The sequence below is a fragment of the Mastigoproctus giganteus genome, chromosome 1 (assembly GCF_048544385.1).
Source record: "Mastigoproctus giganteus isolate SK-2022 chromosome 1, ASM4854438v1, whole genome shotgun sequence".
Taxonomy (NCBI): domain Eukaryota; kingdom Metazoa; phylum Arthropoda; class Arachnida; order Uropygi; family Thelyphonidae; genus Mastigoproctus; species Mastigoproctus giganteus.
In genome coordinates this window covers 157,213,038-157,229,700 of record NC_143575.1, presented here as the reverse complement: position 1 = coordinate 157,229,700, position 16,663 = coordinate 157,213,038, and the positions used below count along the sequence as shown (strand labels likewise).

The window sequence follows — 16,663 nt, the reverse complement described above, 5'->3', positions numbered from 1 at the left end:
ATACAGTACTTGGAGCATTTACAAACTAAAAGAAACAGACAAAAAAAAAAAAACATAAGTGTCTACTGTAATGGATTCAACAGCAGAAAGGTTATTATGCTGGAAGCCACAGCAGAAATTAAAATCTTTGATCCGAAGTGTAACCCATGTTCTTTCACAGAAAAAACATGGGTTTCCACTTAAGCTGATATATGAACAGACAAAACATGGGGTTGTTGTTCTATTTTCTTTATAGAAATTCTCGATACCTGTCAATATCTAAAATGTAGGAAAGGTTCATAGACAACATGGAGAATGTGAAACAGTGAGAAGAGTATTTTCAATATGAGGGTGCAACTGTATGTACTTATGTGGTGTGCCACTGCAGTCAGTGAAATCTGGACTTGAAGATTGCATGATCTTTGAGGGACTTTGGCTTCCAAGATCACCAGACCTCACCTCTCCTGATTGCCCCCCTACATATTTTGGGATATCTTAAAGAGTGGGATTTCCCCTGGGCATGCCTCTCCACATCCCAAAACTATGTTATCAGGTTTGTGCATGTTTAGTGCAAAATGGCAGGAATTTCTAACATCTTTTATAATGTATTGTGACTTTATATAACCAGTCTACATGTCAACCAAGTTATACGTTTTTCCTCCCATATTTCCAGTGTAACAGGAAATATATGCAGTTGTTTGGGTTCAATAATTTTAAATACAATATTATATATAGAATGTCACTAAAAAATGAAAAATAGAATGTCCCTACAAATTTAAAAAATTTTGAGATGATGAAATATTTTTGAATGACCCAGTTAAGGAGCTCTCTGAAAAACTCATAGGCCCTTCTCGATACCTCTAGAGGTATTTATTTGCAATCATAATCTACCAATATGACATGGGTCAATGAGAACCCCACCAGGGGATTGAACCTACTGGATCTCACTTTTGCTTCAACACCATGCACAGCTGAGGATGATCCCATCGCATTCTTCCTGTCCGATCACCAGCCCATAGTTTTGACATGGTCATTGCAGGTGCCAAACTTCAACATCCCTGACAACAAAATAGTCAAATACGTTTCAGCACCTAAATACCTTAATCCCCAACTCTGTGTAGAAGCAGCATCCTGCATTCCTTGGGATGTCCTCATTGAATGTGACCTCAGCCTCGCAGTGACACTCTTGTCTAACTGGATTAAATCCGTCACCGACTATGCTGCCACCAAACGAGTAACAGTAACTCCCAGTTCCAGATTGTGGTGGACTGCTGACCTCAACAACAGCTTCAAAATGAAACAAGTTTTACATAAGAAATGGAAGCAAACGAATGGCAGTCAAGACAGAATTGCCTTTTCCCGCGCCAGAGCCCACTTTAATCGAAAGAAAGCTGCTCCAATCCAAGTAAATCTTAACCGCACTCTGAGGAAAGGAAAGCCATTCTATGCTGCCCCCACATGGTGGATTCAATCACATGCTTGATCCTCACGAATGGCTCAAATACATCGCCAGGTTTTCAAATATAACCACAGTCCCATCTACAGTTGTCCAGCCCGACTATGAAAACCCTTCAGATGTCCTAGGGACTATCCAGATCACGAAACAGGAGCTCATACGTGCCATCAATTCCCTTCCCACAACAGCCACTGTTGGGGAGGATGGAATTCCGCAATTTATGATCAAATGCTTAAGCACATTCATCATAGACCCTCTTCTCTCGATCTACAACAGATGCCTCGCGGAGCATTATTTCCCACCCCAGTGGAATAAGTACAGAGTGTACCCCATCCGTAAAAACCAATTTGCCACAAACGTCAGCCAGTTCAGACCCATATCAGTTGCCTCTTGTCTGTTAAAAACTCTTGAAAAGGCTTTGCTACCCACAATCACTCAACAAATCCTCCAGACGAAACCACCTGAAATCCACTATGCCATCGCAGGAAAATCATCAATCACTAACTTGGCAGCCACCACTGAACGCATTCTCTCAGCATTCGAATAAAGAGCTGAGCTAGCAACCACGTATCTAGACATAAGCGCAGCCTTTGATGCCGTGTCAATCCCGGCTTTGCTCCTCCTACTTAAGGAGAAATTTCACATTCGAGGTGATATGCTGTGCTTTTTGGAATCTCTTCTCTGTCACAGGGTACTTATTCTCCATCGCCAACAACACACCTTATCCTGCGACATTACTGCTGGAGTACTGCAGGGGGGTGTCCTATCCGGTGTCCTGTTCACAGCTATCATCGTGCCCATTATTGCCTCAACGAATGGTCCCCTATGCTATGCCGATGACCTTAAACTGCTGACTCAAATTAACACTGGCGACAATCCCGTTCAGCTCAGCAACAAGATCAGTTCCCAACTTAAGGATCTAGACTTGTACCTGGCAAACTTCAATCTAAAAATCAACCCAGTGAAGTCTGCCCAGGTTATATTCTCCCTTAAATCCATGCCGACAGTACTCAATGTTTCACTCGCAGGGGTACGAATACCAAATGTACCCTCGCACACAGAACTTGGCATTTTGTTTGACCAAAAGTTGTCCTTTCTCAACCAGATCAACAAAATCAGTACCAAATTCTCTCGTCTACGGTGGATCTCAAAGCAGCAGCTGCTACACGTCCGACATCCTGTCACTGTTAAAAGGTTCATCACCTCCACCGTCTACCCCGCCATTCTCTATGGTGCAGAAATATGGGCCTCTGCTGCACCTAAAGCGGGTGTACACCGCTGAATACTGGTTACTAAAATGGGCCAATAACAAGCTTCGTCTACCTCCCTCTACCATAACCACCATGATGGCACAAGCACTCGACATCCCAAGGTTGAAGTTCCTGATCGTGGAAAAGAGGCTGGTCTTCACAGCCAAACTCATCGCAAGCCAGATATCATCTCCAAATATTTGGAACGCTTGCTCTTGGAGGATTCCACAGCCAAGCCTGAGGTCGGTACCAGCACTCGTGGCTCACCACCACAACAGGCTTGCATTCACTGAGAGATTTCTCCCCAAGCAGATGCTCCCCGCCCTCAACCGTGTGGACGCCAACATCGACAGCATAATAAGTAAGAAGAAGGACAGACACAACTTTATCAAAGCCCTTGAACCCTGATGTATTGTAAAGTTGTATTTACTTCTGTATTTTTGTCTAGCTCTGTGTTTTTATGCTGTATTTGTATTTCTTTTGCATTTTTGATCGGTATTTTGTAGCCTTTTTGCATGTGTTCGCTGTATTTTGTAGCCATTTGTATTTGTACGCCGTACTTATCTTATTTATATGTGAACCCCTGGCGCTTGTCGCCATGATGGGATATTGTGCTGTAACTCTACTTCACAATAAAGATTTATTTATTTATTTATTTATAACTGTAAACATAAACATAATTGCAATTTTTTTATACATTCTTTTAAACAAAATTTATAAACAAGCTAAACAAAATACAGTTGCAAGCACCCAAAATACAGTTATGGAGAGTGTCAAGTTTAATGCTCTACAACAAGTTGGTAATATTATATCACTAGAACTTCAAAGTTATGCACTGATTAGTGACTATAGCAAATGATATTGTTAATTGTTGATAATAATAAATGATTTAATTTTATATATCTAAAAATATGACCATTCTTTTTAAATCAGGCTGCTTTGCCTTCCTTTGGCATAGCCTCTCTAAATAATTGTAAATATAATGGAAAATGTGGATTTTAATTTATGTTTTGTGAGAATGCATTTAGTATACATCGTTTTTTGCTACAGAAAAAATATTTTTAAAATAAATGCATTTGCTAATATGATTAGTTTTAAATTATGCTTGCAGATCTTCTTTTGTGGGAGAAGTGATTTCTTTAAAGCTCTGTTAGCTGACCATTTCTGTGAGACCAAATCAGTAGGAGAAAAAGATATTCCTGTTTTTACTCTCCATGATATATCTGTGGAGGTGTTTGTATGTGTTATCCATTACATTTACCGTAATACAACAGAGGTAGGTGTAGCTACACTATATATATATATCTTTTTTTTTTACCTATAAAAATTTTCATTGTCTTGCTGAAATTTCTATAAACACAGCTCAGCACATGTATTTATGCAGAAAAAATGTTCCATAAAAATAAAGTGAACATAGTATAATTAATATTTCAGACTATGTATCCAAATTTGTGTATACTGAAATCATTCTTTGATTCAGGAGTTGTGGTGCAACAAATTTTCCTCTCTGGTGACGATTTTACCCCTCTTTTACTGTAGTGCTGTATATTCTGTGATCATTCATAGTGCTGCCTGGATTTATAGGCAGCACTATGAATTTTATGACTATGGCATCGGCATTTGGTCCAATAATTGAATAAGTGCTCTAATTATTCCAGGGATTATATAAAAATATGGTAGAGATAAATGCTGCATGTTTCCTTGTGCAAAGGTGCCAGCATTTTGGAAGCCCATTGTGTGCACACTTTTTCTGTAGGCCAGTTCCTCATACACAATTCTGAGTAGTTCACTTTGGGATGTTCAGTGTGGCTGGCAGCAGGGGTTCAAACTTTGATTTACTTGTCCTTGTGGATAAGTTATTTTAGGCCTTTACATCTTTAGGTCTGCTTACACTGACAGGTTGACCAACCACAGAATGGTATATATTAGAGATGTTGCTTTGCCCATGCTGAACTCCTTGTACATGTTTTCTAGCTCTTCTAAGTTAGTTGGAAGTTTTCTGATAATTTGGTTTGTCTTCTGTTTTCTCATAATTGGGTTTGTCTTTTGTTTTCCAGTAAGTTTAATTTCTTTGATTTTTTAGTCAAGTTTAGTATTTTTTAAATATGCTTAAAATTCCATTTTTTATGAAATTTGTTATTTTAAAATATGCAGGATATGTTATTTTAGTTCAATTATAGACCTACCAAATATAACATACGCATTTAAAAGCCTGCTAAACAGCTCTATTCATAAATTCATTTTTGTTTCTGGACAGTAGAAGCATGTGATTTTACATTAGTATCATGACTAGATACTAATTAGAATGTCAAATATTCTTACTATCCAGAAATTAAAATCTACATGATAGTAATGTAGAGAATACATAAAATGTCAAATGTTTCATGACTCAAACCAGAGCAGCAAAGCAAAAGGCTCAAGCTAATGGGAATGCTGTGGCTCAGGGGAGAACTGAGGGGGGCAGTTGCCCTCTGAATCACAGAATTTTAAGATGCACTATTTGCTTGATGTTTGCGGAGCAGTCAGGTATGGGACATTATACTGCCATGGGGGATGTCTTTGTATGTGCACGATGCAAGGAGGGTAAGGAAATCAGGCGACAACTCAGCGTTGTTATGGGCCTATATGAGAGCTTGAAGGACAGGGTGGATGCTCTCGAAGGATTACAAGTGAGGGGCCTATCAAGCTCTCAGCTGCCCACACCAATGCCAGAGCTTGCAATTGGTCATTGCGCAACACACGGCAACCCCCCAAGGCAGAATGCGCTGGTCCCAAAGGAACTAGTAGTTGTTGGTGACTCTATTGTCAGGGAAACGGGAAACATGCTTTGTAAAAAGGATAGGTGGAACAGGACCAGGGTATGTCTGCCAGGGGCAAAGGTTGATGATGTTGTAGAGCGGATATCATCTTTTAAGGGCACAAAAGGTGATATAGTTGTACAGTTGGCACTAATGATATTAAGAGTAGGAGACCGGCGGAATTACTTAACAAGTACAGGTCACTGATGACAAAAGCCGTGAATTAGGGTTGAATTTGAAAGTGTCTGCAATTCTGCCCAGACACAATAGGAGGGAGTATATGATGAGAGCCCTGTCGATCAATTCGGCCCTGGAAAGATTGTGCAGGGCTCAAGGGGTAGAATTTTTTTCAGCCTGGTCTGTACTTGTTAACAGGAGAGACTGCTTTTACAGGGATGGGATACACTTAAATAGAAAGGGTGCAAGAATGTTTGCTGATGCTATCGAGGCAGTGTTAGGTGGGTCGGAAAACTGCTAGATTGGGGGGGGGATACAAGGACTAATAGATTAACAGTAGCCACTGAGCGAGGAGAAAGTGATTCTTGCACTGCTTCTATTGGAATGAGCAGCAGCCTGGAAAATAAGATGCAGGATATTTCAGAGACTGCTGGGAATCATGGGGGTACAAGTAAACACATGGGTTGTGTTAGGGTGGCTAAGAGGAAGAGCAGGTGCATGTATACTTGCGTGTACACCAATGCTAGGAGTCTAGTAAATAAATTTGATGAATTTGAGTTATTGCTCAAAACATCAAAGGCAGATATTGTTGGGATTTCAGAGACGTGGTGTCACACAGATATAAGGAATGCAGAACTGGAATTTGGGGAGTACAATGTCTACAGAAAGGATAGACAGGATAGGAAGGGAGGAGGGGTTATGCTATTAGTTAAGAAACACATAAAATCCAAGGAAGTGAAGCCAGTCGACATCACTGGACAGTGCAGTGTCGAGTCAGTTTGGTGTGACATAAGCATTGGGAGATCAAAATTGAGAGTAGGAGTGTGCTATAGGCCTAATGATTCTCATGAGTATAATAAGAAACTGTACAGAGAAATAGAGTGGGCCAGTAAATCAGAGAGTCTTATAATGGGGGATTTTAATTTCCCAGATATTGACTGGAATTTGGGGGCTCATCACTCACACAGTAGCAAGGCTTTTGTGGATTTATTGGATGATTGTTTTCTACATCAGCATGTTCGGGAGGCAACTAGAGGGAGTAATACTCTTGATTTGATTATCAGTAGTGATTCTTCATGCATTAAGAATCTGCAGATAAATGAACCACTAGGTGGCAGTGATCACAGTGTTCTGAAATGGGAGTTACTCAAAGAGGCAACTACCATTAGGGGTAAAGGGAAGGGGTATTGCTTTCGTAAAGGCGACTACGATGGACTGAGACAGTATTTAAATTCTATACAGTGGGATCAACTGATGATGTTACCAACAGCAAATTCAAAATGGGAAGCATTCAAAGAACTTATCTTGCAAGCTACTAGGCTTTACATACCAACTAAGAAATATTGTTCAAGGTTTAGGCCTAAATGGATGTCAGAAGAACTAATGAGGCATATGGCAGAGAAGAAAAATGCATGGGATACATACAAATTAACACGTGACACAGAAGCCTATGATAGATACAAGTTGATCTTTAACCAAGTTACAAAGGAGGTTAGGCAGGCGAAGGCAGATTACGAGAGATCCTTGGCAAGGGATGCGAAGAAAAACAGCAAAGAGTTCTTTACTTATGTAAACTCTAGAAGGAAGGGGATGAATCAGATTGGTCCACTTGATATCAATGGGTCAACTGTTGATGACCCTGCTCAGGTAGCTAACAAACTAAATGAATATTTTGCATCGACATTCACACATGAGGAGTTATTCAGCGAGGGGAATGCCAGAGGTGTATTCAACTCTGGCAGTAGGCTAGAGAATCTCATAATAACTGAGAGTAAAGTGGAGGAGAAATTGTTGAAGATAAACACAAGAAAGGCACCTGGGGTGGATGGGATCTATCCAGTTATATTATAGGAGGCAGCAATGGAAGTAAGCAAACCCTTAGCCATAATTACGAGCGCTTCCTTGGACTCAGGGGAGGTACTCATGGACTGGAGATGTGCAAATGTGACCCCAATTCACAAGGGAGGATCAAAGGCTGACACAAGTAATTATAGACCTGTGAGTTTAACTTCTGTTCCTGGAAAATTAATGGAGGCACTGGTTAAAGAAGCACTGCAGGATCATCTAGACAAGACTTCAGTTATAGCTCAGACACAGCATGGTTTTGTTAAGGGGAAGTCTTGCCTGACCAATTTGATTGGATACTATGATGCAGTCACAAAAGAACTGGATGCAGGGAATAACTTTGATATTATATACTTGGATTTTAGAAAGGCTTTTGATACTGTTGCACATGGAAGACTGCTGCACAAATTGGAGCAGTGTGGCATTGGAGGCAAATTGCTGCTATGGATAAAGGGGTGGTTGAGGGGGAGAAGACAGAGAGTGGTAATGAATGGACACTGCTCATCGTGGACTAATGTTATTAGTGGAGTCCCTCAGGGCTCAGTGTTGGGTCCATTATTGTTTTCTGTATTTATAAATGATATTGATTGTGGTATATCAAGCTTAATGTCCAAGTTTGCGGACGATACAAAGGTTGGCAGGGTTGTCAAGGACACTACTGACACTATGCTACTGCAACAGGATCTGGAAAGGTTGAGCAGATGGGCTGAGAGGTGGCAAATGAAGTTTAACATTGACAAATGTAAAGTACTACACATGGGAAACAGCAACCCCAGAGGAACCCCGTATCAACTCTGTGGTACTACACTGGCAGTGGTAGAGAATGAAAGGGACTTGGGGGTGGTTGTGCAGGCAGATATGTAGTTCTCTGAAGTGGGCTGAGAGGTGGCAAATGAAGTTTAACATTGACAAATGTAAAGTACTACACATGGGAAACAGCAACCCCAGAGCAACGTATCAACTCTGTGATACTACACTGACAGTGGCAGATATGAAGGCAGATATGAAGTTCTCTGAGCAGTGCAGACGGGCTGCAAGAGTAGCTCATGGTGTATTGTCAATAATATATAGGAATTTTTCCAGCAGGGATAAGGAGGAGATTATTCCCTTGTATAAGGCAATGGTCAGGCCACACCTAGAGTACTGGATACAGGCTTGGAGACCTCATTTCAAGAAGGATGTAGAGCTGCTGGAACGAGTACAGAGAAGGGCAACAAGATTAGTGAATGGAACAAAGGGGTGCTCTTACGAAGAAAGGCTTAAGTTTTGCGAATTACAGTGTCTGGAGACTAGGCAGCAGCGAGATGATCTGATAGAGGTGTACAAAGCCTTGAATGGTTTGAGCATGCTCAATGCTGATGGGATTCTTCCTCTAGCTCAGAATAATCACCTGAGAGGGCATAAATTCAAATTGAGGAAAGACAGATGTAGGATAGATGTGCGGAAATTTGCCTTTAGCCAGCGGTTGGTTGGTAGGTGGAACAGACTTCCATTCCTTGTCGTGGAATTGATAGCCTAAATAAGTTTAAGGCTCGGCTGGACAGGTATTTCGAACGAACAGAGGGGTGAAGTGGAAGTGGTTATTTTTTATTTATTTATTTTACTTTAATTTTTTTGGCTGATGCTGCATAAGCTTGCTTTCTTGCATCAAATGCTTCTACTAATGCTAATGCTAATTGTGGCACTTTTTTAACCATTCGTCATATTTTATCCGAGTATCCACATTATAGACATGAACATGTTTTATCTCTCTTAGTCATCTGGCTGAGTCTTATACATTCAGTCATATTTTATCTGATAATGACCATGTGTCATCTGTTTTTAGGTGTTTGAAATCAATTTTTACTTGTTTTTTACTTGTTTACTTTTACTTTTATACTTGTTTTTAAAATTTATCTTTTTATTGTTATAACTTTATTATTATATATTATACCTTTATTGTTATGTTTTATACCTTTAGTGTTATATATTTTTACATAGTAACCTAATTCTTTGGGTCGCTGAAATTTTAACTGTGTAACTTCTATATCACCTAGTTTTGGAGTATTATAGTTTCAGTTGCTAATGAGCCAATACCCTCCCCCCCCCCCTGACACTAAAATAATTTTAATGATTTCAGTATATTTTGTTTGTAACCACCTGGTCTGTTTTGTTCTTACAGCTGTCTCCAGCAATTGTTTTCGATGTTTTATGTGCTGCAGATATTTATTTGTTGGGAGGCCTGAAACGTCTCTGTGCTAACATCATTGGCCAACACTTGGATCCAGCTAATGTAGTAACAGTTGTTCGAACAGCTAGGCTCTTTGAGTTACCAAGGTTAGAGGATCAGTGTGCTGAATATTTAGCAAAGCATCTGGATGAGGTATGGAAAAACACTGATAAATTGTGGTAGCTGTAGGAATATATACCTGTCAACTTTTAGAAATTGAAAGAAGCAGATTTAATAGAGAACTAGATTAATTATGCTGTGGAACTGTAATTTATCACTATATACAAGCAACACTTCTAGATGTTTCTTTCAAATTAATGATAACTAATTAATGCATGTCATACATTGCTATTAGGAAATTATGCATGTAATCATGAAATGTAAGTAACTGTATTTTAAAGTTCCTTGCTTCATTTATTTATGTATTTATTTATTTTTAGTGAAAACCCCAAACATGAGAGGTATTAAAACCTATAGTACTTAGTACTGTGAAGGTTGAGAAGTTGAAAGAAGATACTTGTTGACATTAGACTTGTATTTCTGTAGATTGTAATTTTTCAGGAAACAAGTATGAAGGAAGGTTGTTCTAGAAAATGGAAGCTGAATGAATAAATGAGAAAGAAGAAAAGTAGGTTCTGTGAGTTTGAAGTTGGACAGTAAAAGGATGTTGACTGGTTGTAGCGTATGTTCAGACTGATTTGGAAAAGAGAGCAGGAATTATAGAAACCAATTCAGAAGAGCAGTGCCCATGGAAGTATATTTAAAAAAGCATGCAGCAGAAATGGAATGTCTATGAGACAGAGTGGAGAGACTCTATTAGAGATGAGTCATTAATTAACCAACTGCCCCCCCCTCCTTTTGAATGGAATTTAGAAGCCTGAGAGAGGTTTTGGGGGGACCACCCCAGATGTGGGAACAATATTCTATGGTAGGGTGGATTTGCAATTTGTGCAGAGTGTACAGTTGTTTAGAAGAAAAGTAATGCCAAGAACGAAAGAGGAAACCCAGTTTTTAGATGCAGAGGAAGCAATGTTTGTAATTTGCTTATGCCTAGAGAGATTAGAAGTCAGAGTAATCCCCCAACAGATATATGATCTTGCCTAGACATCAGAGTGTCATTGACGATAAGCACAGGAGCAGAAGAAACCCATTAAGCTCTCAGTTGCCCACATCAAAGACAGATCTTGCACATGACAGCATAAACTCAACTCCCAAGGCAGACTGTGCTGGTCCCACATCAGCTAGTTGTTGTCGGTGGCTCTATTGTCAGGGAAATATATTGTGCAAAAAGGATAGGTGGAATAGACCAGGGTACGTCTACCAGGAACAAAAGTTGATGATGATGTAGAGCAGATATCATCTTTTAATAGCACAAAAGGTGATATTGTTGTACACACACACACACACACACACACACACACACACACACACTGGAACTAATGACATTAAGAGTAGGAGATCTGCAGACTTACTTAACAAGTGCAGGGCAATGTTAAAAAAAAGTTGCAAGTTAGGGTTAAATTTTGCAATTCTGCCCAGACATGATTGGAGGAAGTATAGTGTTAATTGTAATGTGGCTCCGGGGTTCCTCCCCTCCCATTCCATCTAGTATGAAGATGATTACCTACTCTGTAAAGGCCAGATTTGTGTAGGTTGGTGTGGGTTATGTTTGTTGTTTTATTCACCTGGCCTCAGCCTAGGGGCTTATGTTTTAATACCAAAACCTATAGTTTACCCTCCAGTGCCAAAAGGAGGTGGGCTGAGCAGTAGTGAGTTTGAAGCACTGATGGGGTGAACCCTGAGGTAGCCAAGGCCACAGGCAAGGAGAGTCCAGTAAAAAAAAAAAATAAAGAAAGAAAGAAAATGGAATAGTGGGGAGAACACAATCATTTTGTGTGTTATCAGACACTCAGTCTAAAACATGATGAATCCAATATCTCTCTGTTTCAGAAGATTTTAGGAGAAGTCTGGTTGGCCTTGCCTCCCTAAAAAAAAAAAACAAAAAAAGCCCTCAGTCCCCAGTGGCTTTCACTCTCCCTCTTACAGCAGCAAGTGGATCAGAGTGGAAGCAGAGGGTGCAAAGAATCTCTGGGTATGACCAGGCTGCTATGCACTGAACTTGGCCTGTTACAATGTAAGATTGCTCATTGGTGAAGATAGGATATTAGAGCTGGAAAAAGAATTTAAAAAATGTGAATTTGAATATCATTGGCTTGGATGAAACAAGAAGAAATTAATCACTTACAAGTTTATCAAGTAGTGTACAATGAAAAGAGTGACAGTGGAGTTGGCTTTCTGGTCCAAAAAGATATTAAGAACAGCATTTTGGAATTCAAAAGTACATCATAAAGGGTGTCAAGACTACTAGTCAGGATTCCTAAGAGGTATAAACTAAAGGTTTGTGCCTCTTAGAAATATATGCACCAATAGCGAGCCATGATGATGAAGAAGTTGAAGAAATGTACACTGAAATTGAGAGACTTCTAGATGAACAGAAAACTCACTACACCATCATTATGGGTACTTCAATGCTAAGGTTGAAAAGAAACAAAACAGCACATAAATAGAGACTAAAGAAAATTTTAGAATTGGCAAAATAAATGAAATGGAAGAGGTAAAAGACTTGTGGAATTTGCAGAATCTCGAGGAAAGTCAGGAATGAACACTTTTTTCAAGAAAAGGTAAACAGAAAGTGGACATGGATTAACAACTAATGAAATTGACTTCATCCACACTAAAAGAAGATATATTATGAATGATGTTACCATCCTGAACTAGGTAAATGGTGGAAGTGATCACAAAATGGTAAGATGCCCACTTGATATAGATGTAAGAAAAGAAAGGAAAACTGACTCGAAAAAATAATAAAAAGGTCTTTGACAGTGGCGCATTATACCTTAATGGGGCCCAAGGCAAAATGGAAATTGGGGGCCCCATCTAAAGAAAAAACTAATAAAGAACATTTCAATGCCAACTGAGCTAGCTGGTTGGATAAAGTGCCTGCTTGGCAACTCCAAGTTTGTGGGTTCGGATCAGAGTAGAAAATGCAAAAAAAAAAAAAAAAAAAAAAAAAAACTTTGCGAGGTGCAATATGGCCACAGAAGCAGATGCTCCAATAACCAACAAAAAAAAAAAAAAAAAAAAACTATTTCAATTTCATTTTATTGTGACAACAAAACAAACAAATTGTATGACATAAGGAAAATATCTAACCCCGAAGAATAATTCAGAAATAATACATACACAATTAATAAGTATTTTTACACTACTTTATTTGGACTTTTCATGCTTTTTAGGCTGAGAAATTGTATATCAGTTCATTATAATCAGTCCTGTTTGTAATATCATTCTCAATACATATTATTCCCAAATTACTGAATTTTTCTTGTCCAAGTGAATTTCTAACTCTTTTAAGCACAGAGAACGATTGTTCTGCTGATGCGTTCGAAACAGGAATTGACAAAGTAATTTTTAAAATTTTTTCCACATTAGGAAAAGTTGAATCTACTCTGCCTTGAATTGCTTCGTGCATTAAAGAAGGCGAATTTAAATTTTCATTTTTTTGCAAAATGTATAAAATGTGTTAATTCTTCTTTAAAAACATTAGCATCAGTGTCATCTAAGTAAGTATTTATTAAATTGATAATACAGTTGTCATATTCTATTGGTGATGTTTCCCTTAAATTTAAATTTGTAAATATAGCAAAATAATTTAAAATGTTTTGGTATGCTTCAACATGTCCGTTAATTTCTACTAAGAATTTAATAATTTATGCCAGTTAATGCATAAACTTTGGTTTCTGTAGCATCAAAAAATTCATTATTCTCTCGAATGTCTGATATATATGACAATGATTTTAAATGATTTACAGAATGTTGTAAATCTGAATCTTTATTTTGAAGATTTTTATTTGTGGAATTTAATCACCGTAGAATTGAATGCCATATGAAAGAGAGTTGTTTCAAAATCTTCAAAGAAATCATACAGCTTTTTTGCTTCTAATTTTGTCAAAGGTTTTTCATTTGAAACATTAGGAATGTAAATGAAGCTTCTTTTATGGCAAAAAAATTCATCTTAACAACTAGAATCGCATCTGCCCTCCACCATCTGGTAACACTAGTTCTTTTTGAATGTTTTATTTCTTTCTGAGTTTTCCTTTATTAAAAGATCCCATCTCTTTGTTGATGAAGAAAAAAATACAAATAAATTTTGAATAAAATCGAAAAAATTACTTGCTTCTGAACAAGATTATGCAGCTGAATTTCCAACAAAAATTAAGGCATGAGCTGCACATGGAATAAAAAATGCATTTTTACTCTCTTAATCTTTGCCTGTAATCTGTTGTATATACCAGACATATGTGCTGCATTGTCATAAGATTGGCTGCAACAGTTTTAAATATCTAGAACCATACTCTGTTAAGGTTGATATTATAATATTTTCTAAATAACTAGCATCATTTTTACAAAAAATATGTATGAAAAAACAAGAAACATTCCTGTATTTGGTTTTGTATGACTATGTATCTTATGATAAAAGATAACTGATCTGCATGGCTTACATCGGGAGTTGAGTCAACTATAAGTGAAAAGATTAGCTTGTTTGATATCATTAATAATTGTATTTCTTACATTTGTGACCATTAAACCAATGAATTTTTTGCATGCAGTATTTGAAAGATAATTTACTTGTCCTTTACCACATTTTCTATAAGTTTCTAAATGAATTTTTAAAAAGATATATTTTTGTTTGTTATTTGGTTTTTAGGAGCATTAGCAACTAAGGCCATATTGCTCCGTGTTATGCGGTGGTCATTCCCTGACCTTTCCGCATCCCCACCGTATTTGGTGGTCACGGGCTCAAACCCCGGTCTAATCAAGAAGTGTGTGTGCTATGCACTGCTGCTCCTGCCCACCCGGCTATGGAGGTTTAAAAAGATATCAAATTCTGCTAAGTACTCTAAGCAACTCATAAAATTTCCTGTACTTGAACTATCATGCCCTCGAAATCCCAATCCTAATGTAGCTAAAAGTTTCACAGTAGCAACAACCCTTTTTAAAACCTCATTCCAATAGTTTGTTTGTTTTTCATGTTTTTTCATCTCAGAATCAATTCTTCCAACACTTTCACTTTTCGAGCGCCTTACATACACACCTACATTCCTTATGTTCATTAGACTCATCTAAAAATATCACCGATATTTTTCTAATCACTAAATCCAGTAACTGATACATTTGATTTTGTTGAAAACAATTTGCAGATAAAGCTGTATACTGATTTTGTTTCTGAAATTATTAACCATTATTATTAGCCATATGGTGCAAGGAAACCTGAGGCTTATGCTGCACCAGCCAAAAAAAAAATTGAGTGCCTTGAGAGAGAGAGAGAGAGAGAGAGAGAGAGAAGTAGGATGGAATCACCAAAAGAAAGAGAAGAGTGATGATATCCAGCTCAGGACCCTGGGTGTGCCAAGCATTACCATTAGTAGAGGCATTTGATGCAAGAAAGCAAGCTTATGCAGCATCAGCCAAAAAAAAAAAAAAAAAAAAAAACCACTTCCACTTCACCCCTCTGTTCGTTCAAAATACCTGTCCAGCTGAGCCTTAAACTTATTTAGGCTATCAACCTCCACCACAAGGGATGGAAGTCTGTTCCACCAACCAAACACCCGCTGGCTAAAGGCAAATTTCCGCACATCTATCCTACATCTGTCTTTCCTCAATTTGAATTTATGCCCTCTCAGGTGATTTTTCTGAGCTAGAGGAAGAATCCCATCAGCATTGAGCATTCTTAAACCATTCAAGGCTTTATACACCTCTATCAGATCACCTCGCTGGTGCCTAGTCTCCAGACACTGTAATTTGCAAAACTTAAGCCTTTCTTCGTAAGAGCACCCCTTTGTTCCATTCACTAATCTTGTTGCCCTTCTCTGTACTCGTTCCAGCAGCTCTACATCCTTCTTGAAATGAGGCCTCCAGACCTGTATACAGTACTCTAGTGTGGCCTGACCATCGCCTTATACAATGGAATAATCACCTCCTTATCCCTGCTGGAAAAATTCCTGTGTATCATTGACAATACTCCATGAGCTACTCTTGCAGCCCGTCTGCACTGCTCAGAGAACTTCATATCTGCCTGCACAACCACCCCCAAGTCCCTTTCATTCTCTACCACTGTCAGTGTAGTACCACAGAGTTGATACGTTGCTCTGGGGTTGCTGTTTCCCATGTGTAGTACTTTACATTTATCAATGTTAAACTTCATTTGCCACCTCTCAGCCCATCTGCTCAACCTTTCCAGATCCTGTTGCAGCAGCATAGTGTCAGTAGTGTCCTTGACAACCCTGCCAACCTTTGTATCGTCTGCAAACTTGGACATTAAGCCCGATATACCATCATCAATATCATTTATAAATACAGAAAACAATAATGGACCCAACACTGAGCCCTGAGGGACTCCACTAATAACATCAGTCCACGATGAGCAGTGTCCATTGATTACCACTCTCCGTCTTCTCCCCCTCAACCACCCCTTTATCCATAGCAGCAATTTGCCTCCAATGTCACACTGCTCCAATTTGTGTAGTAGTCTTCCATGGGCAACAGTATCAAAAGCCTTTCTAAGATCCAAGTATATAATATCAAAGTTATTTCCTGCATCCAGTTCTTTTGTGACTGCATCATAGTATCCAATCAAGTTGGTCAGGCAAGACTTCCCCTTAACAAAACCATGCTGTGTCTGAGCTATAACTGAAATCTTGTCTAAATGATCCTGCAGTGCTTCTTTAACCAGTGTCTCCATTAATTTTCCTGGAACAGAAGCTAAGCTCACAGGTCTATAATTACCTGTGTCAGCCTTTGATCTTCCTTTGTGAATTGGGGTCACATTTGCACATTATCAGTCTATGGGTACCTCCCCTGAGTCCAAGGAAGCTCTCATAATTATGGC

At 38.7% G+C, this 16,663-nt stretch overlaps 1 protein-coding gene across 2 annotated transcripts in view; it reads left to right on the top strand.

The window, feature by feature from the left end:
• Positions 1 to 16,663, top strand: part of LOC150091210 (ankyrin repeat and BTB/POZ domain-containing protein 1-like) — a 309,182-nt gene that overhangs the window by 288,032 nt on the left and 4,487 nt on the right. For both annotated transcript variants that reach the window (XM_090382805.1, XM_090382813.1), the window contains 2 exons: positions 3,797 to 3,961; positions 9,667 to 9,867. In XM_090382805.1, coding sequence (XP_090238931.1) covers positions 3,797 to 3,961; positions 9,667 to 9,867 — 366 coding nt within the window. The remainder of the gene's footprint in view (positions 1 to 3,796; positions 3,962 to 9,666; positions 9,868 to 16,663) is intronic.